Here is a 14,121-nt window from a genome sequence, read left to right as displayed (position 1 = left end):
AAGGGCCTTGGGTTTAGTGGCGAATATCTAAAATACAACACCGAAATCATAGTCTATGGAAGGAACTGATGAGTTAAACTTTAAAAAATTGACAAGTGAGGGTGGAGAGATGACTTGCCACTGACCCCAAAATCCTGAATCCAGTCACTAAAACCTACATGGAAAAAGAAAAGAACTCCCCCTGCCATGTTTCCTCTGACCTCAAAACACTCACACACACATATCACACACACACACACACACACACACACACCCGCACATGTACATTAATGTTTTTTAAAAAATCCTTTAAAAATAAAATGTATGTCAACCTATGGCATAGGTAAGATGTAGCTAAAAGCACTGTACGTTTTCAGTGGCAGGAAGGGTAACAAGGTGACTCGGTGGTTAAGGCAGCTGGCATCAAGCCAGATGACTTGAGTTTAATCCTCAGATTACAGATAGTGTGGGAAAGAACCAGCTCCCAAAAGTTGTCCTCTGACCTGCACACATGCGTGCACACACCCCGCACATATACACATAAACACATGCATACACTATAAATAAGCTAAGATGTAATAAAATGATAATTAGAAAGGGATGGGAGGCTAGGCTACACCCCAGTCGGTAAAAGCACTTATTTCTCAAGTGTGGGGACTTGGGTTCAATCCGGATCCCTAGAACCAACATAAAGCCAGATATGATCTAGCTTATGTCCAATCTCAGCATTCCTACAGCAGGACAGAGACAGAGATGAAAGTCCCCAGAAGAATGGGGGCTAGCCTGGCAAATCCAGCAGTGAACACCAAAAGAGAGACCATGCCTCAAATAAGGTCGTGAGGGTGAGAACCGGTGCCCACCACTGTCCCCTGACCTCCACAGGAACACGATGGCAGTCAGCAGCCCCAGTCATTCTCAGGAGCATGCACACACAGCAAACATACGAAGTGAAGTAATAAATAAAAGCCTTTGTAAAGTACCATTTAAAGCAATTATGCAGGGAATTTTTTTTTAAATCAAATAGCGTGGTTCCTTAGGGGAGCCAGACTGCCTGTGCCTGGCTTCTCCCTCCAACACTCTGCTTATAATATCAGTGTAACCCTGGGCACCAATTTCTTTGTCTATTAAATGAAGATATAATTATACCTCTTACAGGCTTATTGTGAGTAAGTACTTCCCAGGCTTCCTAGAGTGCAATTAGTACTCAGTAAATGTTAGTTATTATCATACATTACCATTGATTAGAAAATAAAATCTAGTGGCTACATTCTACAAAATCGGTGTTCATGGGTGCTAGCTGTATGGCCAGGGACAGGTAACAGAAGTCATTTACAAACAGCATACCTTTTTAACTTTCCTGTAGAAAGTGGCTATAAGAGTTAAGGGTCTCATCCAAGAAACTTGGAAACAGTAGATTGTGAGGATAAAAGGGGACTGGGGGAGTGTGTTTATCCTGAAAGGAACTGAACGTAAGAGACAAGACACCCAGTTTACCATCAGCGTTCTCTTCAGTAGCAATTCTTTCTAACATTCCCGCTTTATGCTCATTGCCACACATGTGGAATTTTAAAGCTCCCCAAATGTGGTTTAAACTTAGCTCTGGATCACAAATGACATAAAGTCCAGCATCTGGTTTCAGGTTCCTCTTTAGGCCACTGTCAGTGCCACACCTGTGGCTTCCATTTTTCTTTCTTGGCACTGAGGATACTAATGTCATCTCTGTGCCACTTTGTGGGGCCATTATGAAGATCCAAGTTGTATGCTAGCTTACTTTGTATAGCCCAGGCTGGCCTCAAACTCGTGATCCTCCTGCCTCTGCCTTCTTCAGCAAATCCTACCAGCAGGCATCACCACCATCAACTGCTAGCTTGCTTTGTAAATGTAGGGCATATTTGAAATATCTGCGATCAGGGGCAGGGGCAAGATCTTAGTAAACTGTTTACCATGCAAGCATGAATTCCTCAGTTTTCTTTTCCAGAACACCTATGAAAAACCCATGTACAGAGGTAGTGACTCACCCTGACTGGAAAAAAAGATAGGTTGATAGTTCTTGGAAAAGAATACTAGAATACTAGTATTCATGTGCAGTAGAACACACATGCATACACACATACAAATATATGTGTGTATATACATAGGTACATGCATATATACATGTACATACATATAAAAAGCTGTCAGTGTATGTGCATACATAAAATGTCAGTGCTCCATATATGTGTGTATAAAATATACATATATGTATACATACATTTCTATCAAGCACTGACACTGTGTTCCTCTTTTTTCACATATGTGTTTCTGATAGGGTATATTATTTAGATGAGGTCACCTAAACATTAAGTCCTTTACAACAGAGGGAGAGCCAGGCAGGAGTTGGGGAACACCCCTTCCCTGGCAGGACCTGTGTGTTCACAGGTGTGTGTGTGTGTGTGTGTGTGTGTGTGTGTGTGTGTGTGTATACATATATAAAACCTTCTCTGTGTGCATGTGTTCCTAAGTATATAAATACACCCTGCTCAGTCCATATGCTGGCTGTATGTATATGATCTCAGGGCTGACCAGTTGATATTGGATAATCGGTTGGTGGGCTCTTCCCTGGGAGGCCGGTTTCTCCAGCCGTCAGCATTCCTTGGTTGCTTGTAGTTCTTTGACTTTTCAACATGGCTGCCTAAACAGGACCTGAACAAGAGCCACACCAGTGAGCAGGCAGACACCGAAGGGGACGAGCTCAGGGTGCCTCAGCCAGGCTATTCCTCTAACATTTTAAATGACCTTTTCTCGGAAAGATTTCCTCCAGGAAAAAGATCAAAACTGCTGATGTATAAGCACACACGCATGCTCGTGACTGTGTCTAGCCATGCTGGAATATAAATGGTGTCCCTCCTTAAAAGAAACGATGCAGGGCTTTCATCTGAGCGACACCAGTGTGACCACTTCCACTACAGTGGCTCTACACATAGCACCTCATAGTGTCCGGTGCTCTCAGACTTTGTGGGAGGCTTTTGACTCTTATTGACAGCTAGGGAAGCACACACAAGGCCTTCAGAGCACACGCACCCCAGCCAAAAGATGTCCTATCTCTGAAGTCCAGGACTGCCTAAAGTCCACATTCTTAACATTTTGTTATATGCTTCAAGCCTCTTCACGTTTGGAAGAAATGTTTTAAGGTTGTGTTGTGTCATCCTTAATTCAGATTCTTTCCATTCATGTGTTGTGACGTGCGTTATGCTAGAGATGGAACCTAGGCTCTCACATATGTTAATTAGTAGAGTTAAAAAGACTAGAAAATCTATTTCAAAGTCCTGAAGGAAACAGATCCTTATAAATTTTGTTATTTAAATTTCCTCCCTCTGCCCCCTTCCGCAAGCCAGTCCTCGCTCCACAAATAAACATAGTACTTAAGTTGGCATCAATCTAGTTTGAAGGGTTTGACTTTGTTCCTTTTGGCTTTCTACACAGGTGCAATGTAATCTCGCTACTTCATAAAACAATTAAGTCTCTCTTTTTTTTAATGGTATCATCGAGGGAATACTTAACTACTTGTTGTCTTGAAATTTTTGAGAACATATGTTCAAAGCTAAATGCTTTTGAAGGCTGTAGAGTGTTTTTCACTGGAATGCAAGAAACAGAAATTGATGTGTAAATACATATATTAAACAGTTAAAAGCTGGGTTTTTTTTTATCAATTGCCAAGACACTTATATGTCCCCTATTAATCAGTTTTGAGGTTATTATCGAGCCTTGCATGCCTGAACTGGGCCACAGAGAGTCCCAGCCATACTTCCATGCCTTTCACTGTCAGTGGTAGCATTGCACCAAATGTGGCGATTCCGTCTACAGAACCTATAGAACGCCATACACAAGGGTAGCAGTTTCACACACGACCGTCTCTCTAAAGCGAGGTTCGTGTCGGATTTTTTTTCTTTTAGGATCCGAGAAGTGCACTTTTCAATTAAGTCAATTACACTGTACCTTCTAGTTCATCTTTCAGACAGGAAGGGTACCTTTAAAACTGCGTCTCCCTGTTAAACAGACACGGTGACAGCGTTTGCATAGGGTATCGTTAACCTCCAGTGGAAGGTTAAGCAGCTTCTTCCACATGTAAATCTGTTGCTGTGGAAAATGACGGCCACGTCTTACCTACCTACCCATGAATGGGGAAGTGAATGCCTGCACCTGTGGGATTAGCTAGAGCAGCAGGAAGTAAGAGCGTTTGCAGCATATAATTAGCAAGGAATCTTTTTTCCTCTCTCTTTTTAAGTGGTGTGCTCCTCTTGTTGGGTTAACTAGTAATTAATGCTTGGGGGGAAAAAGTGCAGGAGTGTGCACCCTTACTCGTTCCCTTGCCGATCTATTCAGCTGCTTATGCAACCGATGTCAGAACCTCATTTCTCCTCCGTGGATACGGATTTCTCCATGTTTGTGGAGGAATCTTTAATGTCTTAATGTCCCTGTACTATAGCTTTGATGGCCAAAATTTGCCTTTCCTGATCAGGAAATTACTTTAGGAATTCTTTATGTTTGGGAAAGCCATCCTAATAAGGTGGGAAAGTGTATGTAGTGAACCAAAGGTCTCAGAGGTTTAAACTGAAAATATGATTAAAAAAGTAATTTTAGTTGGGGATTTAGCTCAGTGGTAGAGCGCTTGCCTAGCAAGCACAAGGCCCTGAGTTCGGTCCCCAGCTCCGAAAGAAAGAAAAAAAAAATAATTTTATATTCCTGAATTATACTCAATAGAGTGCTCACCATGTGTTTTTTAATTGTTATGTGCTCATATTCATTAAGGAGGCTATAATTTAATTACCAACACAGGAAAGATTTCTAAACATGGCTCTGTAGGATACAATATTCCTGATTTTTAGGCATGAGAGCCCATCATCACTGGAGTTTCACAGGGTACTCTTCTGGTGGAATCGGAAGACACACCTGCTTGTGGGAGAATTTAGGGCTGCCTTCTCTTCCTCTTCTTCCTCCTCCTCCTTTTCCTCCTCCTCCCCCTCCACAGGGCAGTTGCGAACATTCATTTCATCTACGTTCCAAACCATACACAAACAGCTAACACCAGAGCGCTTAGCTTGTTAAAGCATTAACTCATAAGATAACAGTTAATGGTGCAACTAGAGGCAGTGGCTTCCCGAATGTGTAAATTCCACTGCCACACGCAACAAGAGCCTTGGCACAGAGGAGCACTGAGCCAGCGATAATGTCTTCCATCCAAACACGTTTGTTACCGAAGGTAGAAACTGTTTAAAAGGAAAATTGCGTCTTTTTCAGCAACTTATCAGAGATAATTACCCTTCGTACACCAAATGAAGGATAAAGTGTTTCAGAGAACTATAACTCTAATTGGAACGTGTCACCAGGTGCTGCAGTTACACTCTTCCTTGTGTATATTCTTTTAATGATTATAGTCTCATGCCACAAACTGCATGAAAATATGTTCACTAGGTGTGAAATTCCCATATGTCACAGTTTCAAGAATAGGTAAACAGCGCCGAGATAAAGGAAGGAGTAATGCTAATGAGAGTGGTAAGAAGTCCAGGCTTTATTTTCCAAGCACGTGCACCTTCGTTTGCCAAAAGAGAAGAAAACTCGGTTTCGAAAATGCAAACTCGGAGGAGCCTTTCTCCACACACTCAACAAAGTTGGCGGAACTCGATTCCGGAGTTCAGATTTGAGCATTCCGTTGCTGGGGTTTGCCAGGGAGGAGCCGAAACTTAGAACTCTTTTATGTTTTGAGCCGCAAAGTGTTTGCTGGTTTCAGACGATGGAAGATAAACTCTTCCCGGACAGTGCTTTATGAAGTTCGAGAACACAGGGATGTCTATGAGAGCAAACAGGCTAGCCATCACTACTCCCCGTTCTATGTGACCATAACTTGCTTTGCACTGGGTCTGCGGGGGGGGTGGGGGGTGACTGATTGGATTAAACTTCTAAGCACCATTTCCTTTTGTGAGGTGGAAATTAAAGAAAAACAAAAACAAAAAAAAAAGGCTTGGGTAGGGAGACATGATGCACAAAAGGCAAGCCCCCCCCCCCCTTCAGATCCAGTGTAGCCAGCTTTGCTTGGTGACTTGCTGTTCTGGGTGGCATAGCTTCTTGTCTGCGAGCACCTACATGAAGCTCACATGCTGAGCTCCCTCAGTAGTAAGTAAAGAAAACTGGCCTCTTGTCACTTTCATTCCTGGGCCCCATGCCTCCTGAATGTTCTCATTTTTTCAGTGTTTTGACAAAGCTTGAGTGGCACTGAGGAAAATACTTACCCTATGAGTCATCAGCCTCTGTGGAACCACAACGGGTGATCTCTGAGCAAATGACCCCCCCCCCACCTCCTCACTTCGAAAACTAATGTATAAACTTCATTTCCCCAAAATAAAAGCAACTTAGATATTTTTTTTCATTCTCCTTGGAGTTATTTATATGTTCAAACACTGGTTTTCAGGATTATACAGAAAAACAAGGGATGGATGTGATCAGCTGCCGCCAGGTTGACAGTGCATTTTTTGCCTACACTGCTTATGGATACTCTTGGCTTGGGATGACATTGGTCTAAGTAGTTATCTTAGACTTTAACATAATTTGGTTGTGTCAGAGTTCTGCTGTAAAAACTCGTGAGGCCTCGTTTTCCGTACTTAAAGGTGAATGTGTGTTATCAGGGGTGGAGGAAGAGCCGAGTTGAAAGAATGTTTGCCCAGCAGGCACGAAACCCTGTATCCCGTTCCCAGCACCACATAAACTGCCATGGTGGTGCACAACGCTAATTCTAGCACTTGGAAAATGGAAGCAGAGAGGAACAGAAATCAGAAGTGATCCTCAACTACATAGCTGATTCAAGACTCCCTGGGCCACAGGGGACCCTGTCTCAAACAAACAAACAAAGCAAAACACCCACACCAACACCACCAACAAAAAACAGTTATCTTTACAGCACAGAAAAATAATCATCTAACAAAAAGCCTGCTGTTTGTCATTGAAATTCAATAACCTGGTACCTATCAGCACAATGGTTTAAGATAGGCAGTCCATGGCATATACGATATCAATCCGCCATCCTCAAAAAGAGCAGAAAGCAGCAGACTTTCTCCCTCACAAAGAGATGCTCTGCCATGTCCGTTGGTCAGAGCTTTACCGTGTGCTGCGTTTGCAGACACGGGAACAGTTAAAAAGCTCATGTCCTCTCTGACCTGATTTTCTCTCCGTGTTCACTTCTGTACGTGAGTCTGTTGGTGAAGGCTGTAAGCACATCCTATGTCCATGAGACCGTGTAAGTCTAACTTATCTTACTTGACCGTCAGTCCTACTATTATGTTCTTACTAATGTTATATATATATACACTAGTCAGATAATTCAATACAGGGTGAGTCAACCCCAGATGTAAGTGATGTAAATAATGCTTTCCATCAGTCAGCCTCGCTGATGAAACTTGAGAAGGAGCTAATGATAAGTGGAGAAGGAAAACTCTTTGGCAGCCATGAAGACTTTTGACCCTGATCCTAACTTTTCTTTTAAGTCTATAGCAAGAAGGAATAATGCTAACTACCCTGCCCCTTCTAACAGGAGAAAATACAACATGCTAGATAGTGTAGCTAATTCATCTCTTTGGTCCTATATAAAAGACAAATTTATTCATATCCTCGCTGTACTTCTGTAATATAATAAAATAGTATTGGAGGTTAATGAGTGCAAGCAACAGAAAATCCAAAAAAATGGTTTGTTTTACTTTGTATTAAATGTTTCCCCATTTCTTAGTATTTTATTAACCTTAATATAAACACTGACCGTGTATTCCTGAGCACCCACGATACTCAAAAGAGACAAATCTAGTACAATTAGTGGTTTTCATATCACCGATGAGCCAATAGCAGGTAAGGAAAAGTCGCTTGTACAGCACTTACAGTTAAGAAATAGTGTTTCTGTTAAGAAATTTTCTTTTGATCACATTTATACTTCTTGACACATTGACTTTTCAAAATACTCATTCTTGAGAAAAAAAATATGCACGGAAAGCTGGAGAGATTTCTCCACAGTTAAAAGTTACATTCTACCCTTCAGAGAACCTGAGTTTACTTGTCAACAGCCATGCTGGCCCACTCACAACTGCATGTGATCTCCAGCAATAGGACAGTCTAACAGCTCTGGTATCTGAGGGTACCTCCACTCAACTGCACATACACATACCCACACACATACAAATAACTAAATGTCAACTAAACCTCTTCTAAAAAGCTGTGCATTGCCTTGCAACCATGTATTCCCAATCATCTTAACAGTAATGGCTGTGACCTTTAGTAGTAAAGATCGCTGATAAACGTTTACATGTGTTAGTCATTATTGATCTGGTCTAAACATATTTCACAGGGGTGAACAACTTCAACAGCTATCAAAATCGTTTCCTGAAAATCAAAATTCCCAAAATCATTAAAAATCAAAGTTTCGGGAATGAGAAACGACTTTTTTTTTTTAATTTCTGTGTGCTTTTTCCCCATACAACAGAAACCAGGGATGGATCTGGCCGACACCTACATTATGTTCGTTCGGCAAAACCAGGATATCCTTCGAGAAAAAGTCAATGAAGAGATGTATATAGAAAAGCTGTTTGATGTAAGTAGCCGCCACTGGTCACTGAACATTTTTATCTTGATTTAAAACATTGGTGTGTGTGAAAAAATATATGCGATTACTTTTCTTAGGACTAAGGTCTTTATTTTAGCATAAGAACTAGGCATGAGGGGGTTGGTTGTAGATACCCGATCCGTTTACTGTAAAGGTAATTAAGAAAGCACTCGACTTAGTATCAGTGTTGTCGGTCACTCATAACTACGAGCTCTCAGCCCAAAGGGAAAGGTACCGTGCTAGTGACGTAACCCTACAGCTTGCCCGAGTGCCGATTCCTTGAAGTGTATTTACATGCATCTTCTCTGCATTTTAGAAATGCTTTTCTGGCAGTTTCGTTTAATTATGCAAGTCACTGCAAATGTTTTCATAACAGCAATTCACGGGCTTCATGGTGACATTTCAGCTGTGCAGTTGCGGAAGGTCCCACTACACCATCCTCTCCACCACGGTCTGTCGAGTCCCGCGTGTGCCGTTTGTATGACCGGGTGGTCAAAGTGAACCTTACCTCTCTGACTTTACGTTTCCAGGCCCTTTCTTACCATAAAAGTATCATCTGTTTTAATAAGCTATGTGTTAATATGTGTGAAGAGAATGATTTTCTAAAAGCTTTGATGCCCTGCAGGGGTAGAAAAATTATCATCTCTCCAGCTGGCTCTTGTACAAAATACTGAAACCATATTAGCAACTTCTGCTTCCATTTGGAAGAGCTCTAAGTTGATGGGCATATGTTTTATTTCCAACTTTCTCTTTTACTTTTTTTTTTTTTTTTTTTTTTGCTTATGTGGTGATTTTCAGAAATGTCGAACAGAAGAGCAGTGAGTCGATGCTATTTCTGTCACGTTTCTTCCTAGCCAGAGAACATAACATATTTCATGGTGTGGGGGGGACGACAAGGTAAAACCATTCTGCAAGTAGACCCTCTTAAGACATAGGCACCGCTGGAAGGTGGGGCTGTTTTCTAAAGATCTTCAGTGCCTTTGTCTTGGTCACCTAAGTAAATGTAGAAAGTTTTTTCACCTCAAAGCTATTCCAGACCCTGACTCCTCTGCAGACACTGAAACTCAGAAGACTTCAGTAATTATCATAGCTAGCCGAAGCAGACCCAGGAAGGCCAACATTCACATACAGCCTTAATTGCCTGTTACCTATTCTTTCAGTCTGAATCTTAAACATCTATTTTAGTCAAGAAATTCTCATTTTTATACGTCCACAGTAGAGCATTGGACTGGTTATTTGTACAACAATTGCAATGTCCTCAAACATTCTGGGTTTTTTTTTAAAGTTGCACATATGTATTACTTTAATTAAAAATGAAAATGAACCCTGACTCTATGGGTATGTCGTCGAGAATAGCATATACGAGGGGGTACTAAGAGCCCCTAATTAGCCAGGGCTGAATTTGCCTCAATTACAGTTAGTAAATGAGAGGTTATCAAGCATGTGTTGAAAGGTAAGGTTGACTGTGTAGCTTAAGCAACAGATCATTGCTGAGAGACATTATATAATTATTGGAAATCTACTTGGCTGGAGCTTAAAATAATATTGTCAGGTGTCAAGAAACAGTTGAGAATAATGACCCAAAATGCACTGTTAGCAACCATAGCCTATTACAGATAAAAGATTGAAGAGAACAATAGTACTCTGGCATAGTGGCAAACTTTCACTCCTCCAATTAGACTACTTCCTATAAAAGTAAGTTAATGGAAGCCTCTAAGATCATGTACAAATCAACACACACACAAATTATGATGTGTTTACTCGGAGTGGTGTTATCCAACTCGGCATCCAAAATGCCACAGGCTCCAATTATGCTCAGTTAAGGCCCAACACTTAAAGAATGAGAGCCTTTTACCCAAATGAAATTCACTTAGTTTAGAAACAGGCCAACACAATACAAAACAAAAAAAAAAAACCTATTAATCTTCGATACACACATTCATTTAACTTTGTCTCTGACACTTTAAAAGAGAACCCTTGCGTTATAGTGTATAGTCTTCTTTCTAGATGGTTCCCTACCATGAAAAGGGCTGTCAAAGGATTTGTGGGACTTGATATTCTCCTTAAGATATCCTTGACCTCTGATACTTTTTCATCAGTTAAACATCTTAATTGACCCTACTTTATAGTGAAATGCCCCAGAGCTCAATTTAAACAATGACCATTGCCCTTGATTTGTACCCACGGTTCTGGGACATCCAGGAATGAGAACAGCAGCGTCCCCACTATTCCTGCATGGCCATACACTGTGTTGAAATGTGTGACTTGTCTACGTTGCACTGCTATTCCTGTCCCCACCTCCATAGACAAGCAGTTTCGTTTCTTGACTTAAATATATGAAGAATGAAAATGGTTTAAGTATGTATTAGCCCCAAAAACATAAATAGTATCAATTTAGATTTTTATATTAAATCTTGACATTTCAAAATTCAAAGTGCCCTATAAAGGTCAGAAACTACTAGTACAAACATTATGCTGTTCTTTTTTATCCTGTAAGTGCTCAAGCTTACAGAACACTTTCTACTTAGAGCAGAAATGACTTCTGTAAAGTATAAATGATGGGAATGTGCCAATAACAAACAAAACTGAGTTTAAGATACATCTCTAATCCAGGGCTAGGAAAATGGTTAAGTTAGTAAAGTGCCTTGCAAACATGAGCACACCGGAGTTCAAATCCCAGCACAGATGGTGAGCGCCTTTGATCTTTGATTGCAGGGATATAGAGGTAGAGACAGGACAGCCTCTGGGGCTTGCTGACTAGCTATCCAGCCATCTGACTGAATCCATGAACTCCAGGCTTAGTGAAAAACTGTCACAAAAAAGGGGGTGTGGGGGGAGACTGGCAAGGTGGCTCAGTGAATAAAAGCACTTGATCACAAGCATAACATCCTGAATTCTGTCCCTGGAACCCACACGGAAAGGCAGAACTGATTCTAGTAAGTTGTCCTCTGACTTCTATGTGTTCACCATGTGGATAGAAACACACGTGCACACACACACACACACACACACACACAGAGAGAGAGAGAGAGAGAGAGAGAAAGAGAGAGAGAGAGAGAAGAAAGGAGACAGAAAGAGACAAGAGAGACAAGAGAGACAGATAAGAGACAGAGAGACATGAGACAGAGAGAGACAGAGACAAGAGACAGAGAGACACAAGACAGAGGGACAGAGACAGGAGAGGGGAGAGAGAGAGAGAGAGAGAGAGAGAGAGAGAGAGATGAGACAGAGAGAGACAGAGACAGGAGAGAGGGGGGAGAGAAAGAGAGATTCCCCTATCTCTTTGAGCTTTCAGAATAGTTTTACCATTTTTATTTCTCCAACTAGACGCTCCAGCATTGTGGGTGATGTGCCTTTAGCCTATTATCTTTATTTTGGAATTAAAGGATCTCCTAGTCAGAGAAAAATAAATGATCTGTTGGTGTCCTCAAACTCTGAACTTGTGTCCCTTTTCAAGATGTTTCCATGAAATCCCATGTTTCAACCATATCTCAGACAGACAAAATTTGAAAATAATAAAGTCGTGTTCTGTGACAGGCACAGATTCCAGAAATCTGAGTTCCAGCCACGGTTGTGCCATTCATTGTGTAGTGGATTTTCCAAATGTCTACCTAACGTTCAGTTTAGTGAGCCACTGAGGATCAACCAAAATTTCAAATCATTTCTGAAAACCAGATCCTTAGTCCAGTGATCGTTGGTGTTTTTAATTTGGCAGAGGTGGTAGGAATCACTTGGTTGGTGCCATCAGGACTCTTCCTTCCTCAACGGGGTAACAATTTTTCATCCTTTTCTGTGAATCAGACGAAAGCAAAGTGTCCTAGCTGAAAAGCCACATCAAGTACAGGAGATAAGTAGAAAAGAAAGTCTACGTTAAAGAATAGCTGCGGATCCGTAAGATGGCTCAGTGGACACGGGTGCCTGCCCCCAAACCAGACAACCAGAATTCAGTTCCTGGGAGCCACATGGTAGATGGAGAGAACTGACTCCTGTGAGTTGTACTTTACTCCACGTGTTGGCTGTGGCACTCACACACATGCACACGCACACTCACGCGCATACTCGCACACACACAGGCTTCAGGGCATGGAGCACAAGCTGCAGACTCTCTCTGTATCGTGAGAGAGCATGGGGACATTCATGGAGGGTATTGGTTCTCTCGGCCAAATAATGCAGACAGGAAGTCAAGACTGACATCCCCCAGTAAAAGCCACCAGGGTACTCGTTTCCTAAAATCCAACACCTAGAGTTGAGGTGGAAGGCTCACCAGTGCACATCTTATCTCCCTGGACATCAACACTACCCAGTCCTCCAAACCTTCATGCATTTATTGGGCGTGCCCAACTGGAATTCCCTAAACAACCTCGTTCCGGTTTTCATGTTGAGGAAGGCACAGCAGGGTGCAGTATCTAATTGGCAAATCACGCAGATTAAGCATTCTCCTGTGTTATAAACTGATTAAATACTTAATTGTTGAGGAAATTCATCCCTATGCGAGTTTTATTAAAACATTGTTGTGATGCCTTATAAAATTAAATGAAGTTCTTTAAGTGATAGCTAGTCAGTTATACTCATCCAGCTTTGTAAAGGATTCATTTCCAAGGACAGGGCATGAAAAGGATTTTCCCTAGTTCAACAACAACAAGAAAACAGCAAACCTCAATTAAACATTTTGAGCCCAACTAACCTTTATGATATAAATAGGTTCCATAATCTATCGGTATTATCATAAAAAGCAAAACATGAAATAACGCAAGGAAATAGGATTTCCAAATGAAATTAATTTTGGTCATAGGATCTCTTGTCTCTGGACTCCTAAATAAGGAAGGAGGACACATAGATGCTCAGGATGTTTTTATCCAGGCTGTCACACCATTGCCTACGTGTTTTGGTACAAGAGTGTATTTGCTCAGTAGCATCAGTAGTACTGCTCCTAATTTAATTAAAGATTCAACTTGTTACTATGTGAATGTCCCAAAAACAATTTAAATCAACAAAGCATAGATAACAGTGACTCCTGAACTGGGTGTGATGGTATATGCTTGCAATTTCAGCTCACAAGGATGAAACAGGGGGATCTAAAGTTTAATGCTACTATGGGGTAGATAGATGATAGATAGATAGATAGATAGATAGATAGATAGATAGATAGATAGATGCATACATACATATGTACATACATACATAGGTAGATACATATATAGAGATAGATAGATAGATAGATAGATAGATAGATAGATAGATAGATAGATGCATACATACATATGTACATACATACATAGGTAGATACATACATAGGGATAGATAGATGATAGAGAGATAGATAGATAGATAGATAGATGATAGATAGATAGATAGATAGATAGATGCATACATACATATGTACATACATACATAGGTAGATACATACATAGAGATAGATAGATGATAGATAGATAGATAGATAGATAGATAGATAGATAGATAGATAGATGCATACATACATATGTACATACATACATAGGTAGATACATACATAGGGATAGATA

General features: G+C 41.0%; 1 protein-coding gene across 11 annotated transcripts in view; it reads left to right on the top strand.

Moving 5' to 3' along the window:
• Cadps2 (calcium dependent secretion activator 2) overlaps positions 1-14,121 on the top strand; it is a 529,199-nt gene that overhangs the window by 494,889 nt on the left and 20,189 nt on the right. For all 11 annotated transcript variants that reach the window (XM_063285976.1, XM_039108614.2, XM_002729291.6 and 8 more), the window contains one exon: positions 8,477-8,584. In XM_063285976.1, the coding sequence (XP_063142046.1) occupies positions 8,477-8,584 (108 nt within the window). The remainder of the gene's footprint in view (positions 1-8,476; positions 8,585-14,121) is intronic.

Source organism: Rattus norvegicus, chromosome 4 (assembly GCF_036323735.1).
Source record: "Rattus norvegicus strain BN/NHsdMcwi chromosome 4, GRCr8, whole genome shotgun sequence".
Lineage (NCBI taxonomy): Eukaryota > Metazoa > Chordata > Mammalia > Rodentia > Muridae > Rattus > Rattus norvegicus.
The sequence above is the reverse complement of the archived record's forward strand: the minus strand, read 5'-3'. Positions and strand labels throughout refer to the sequence as shown.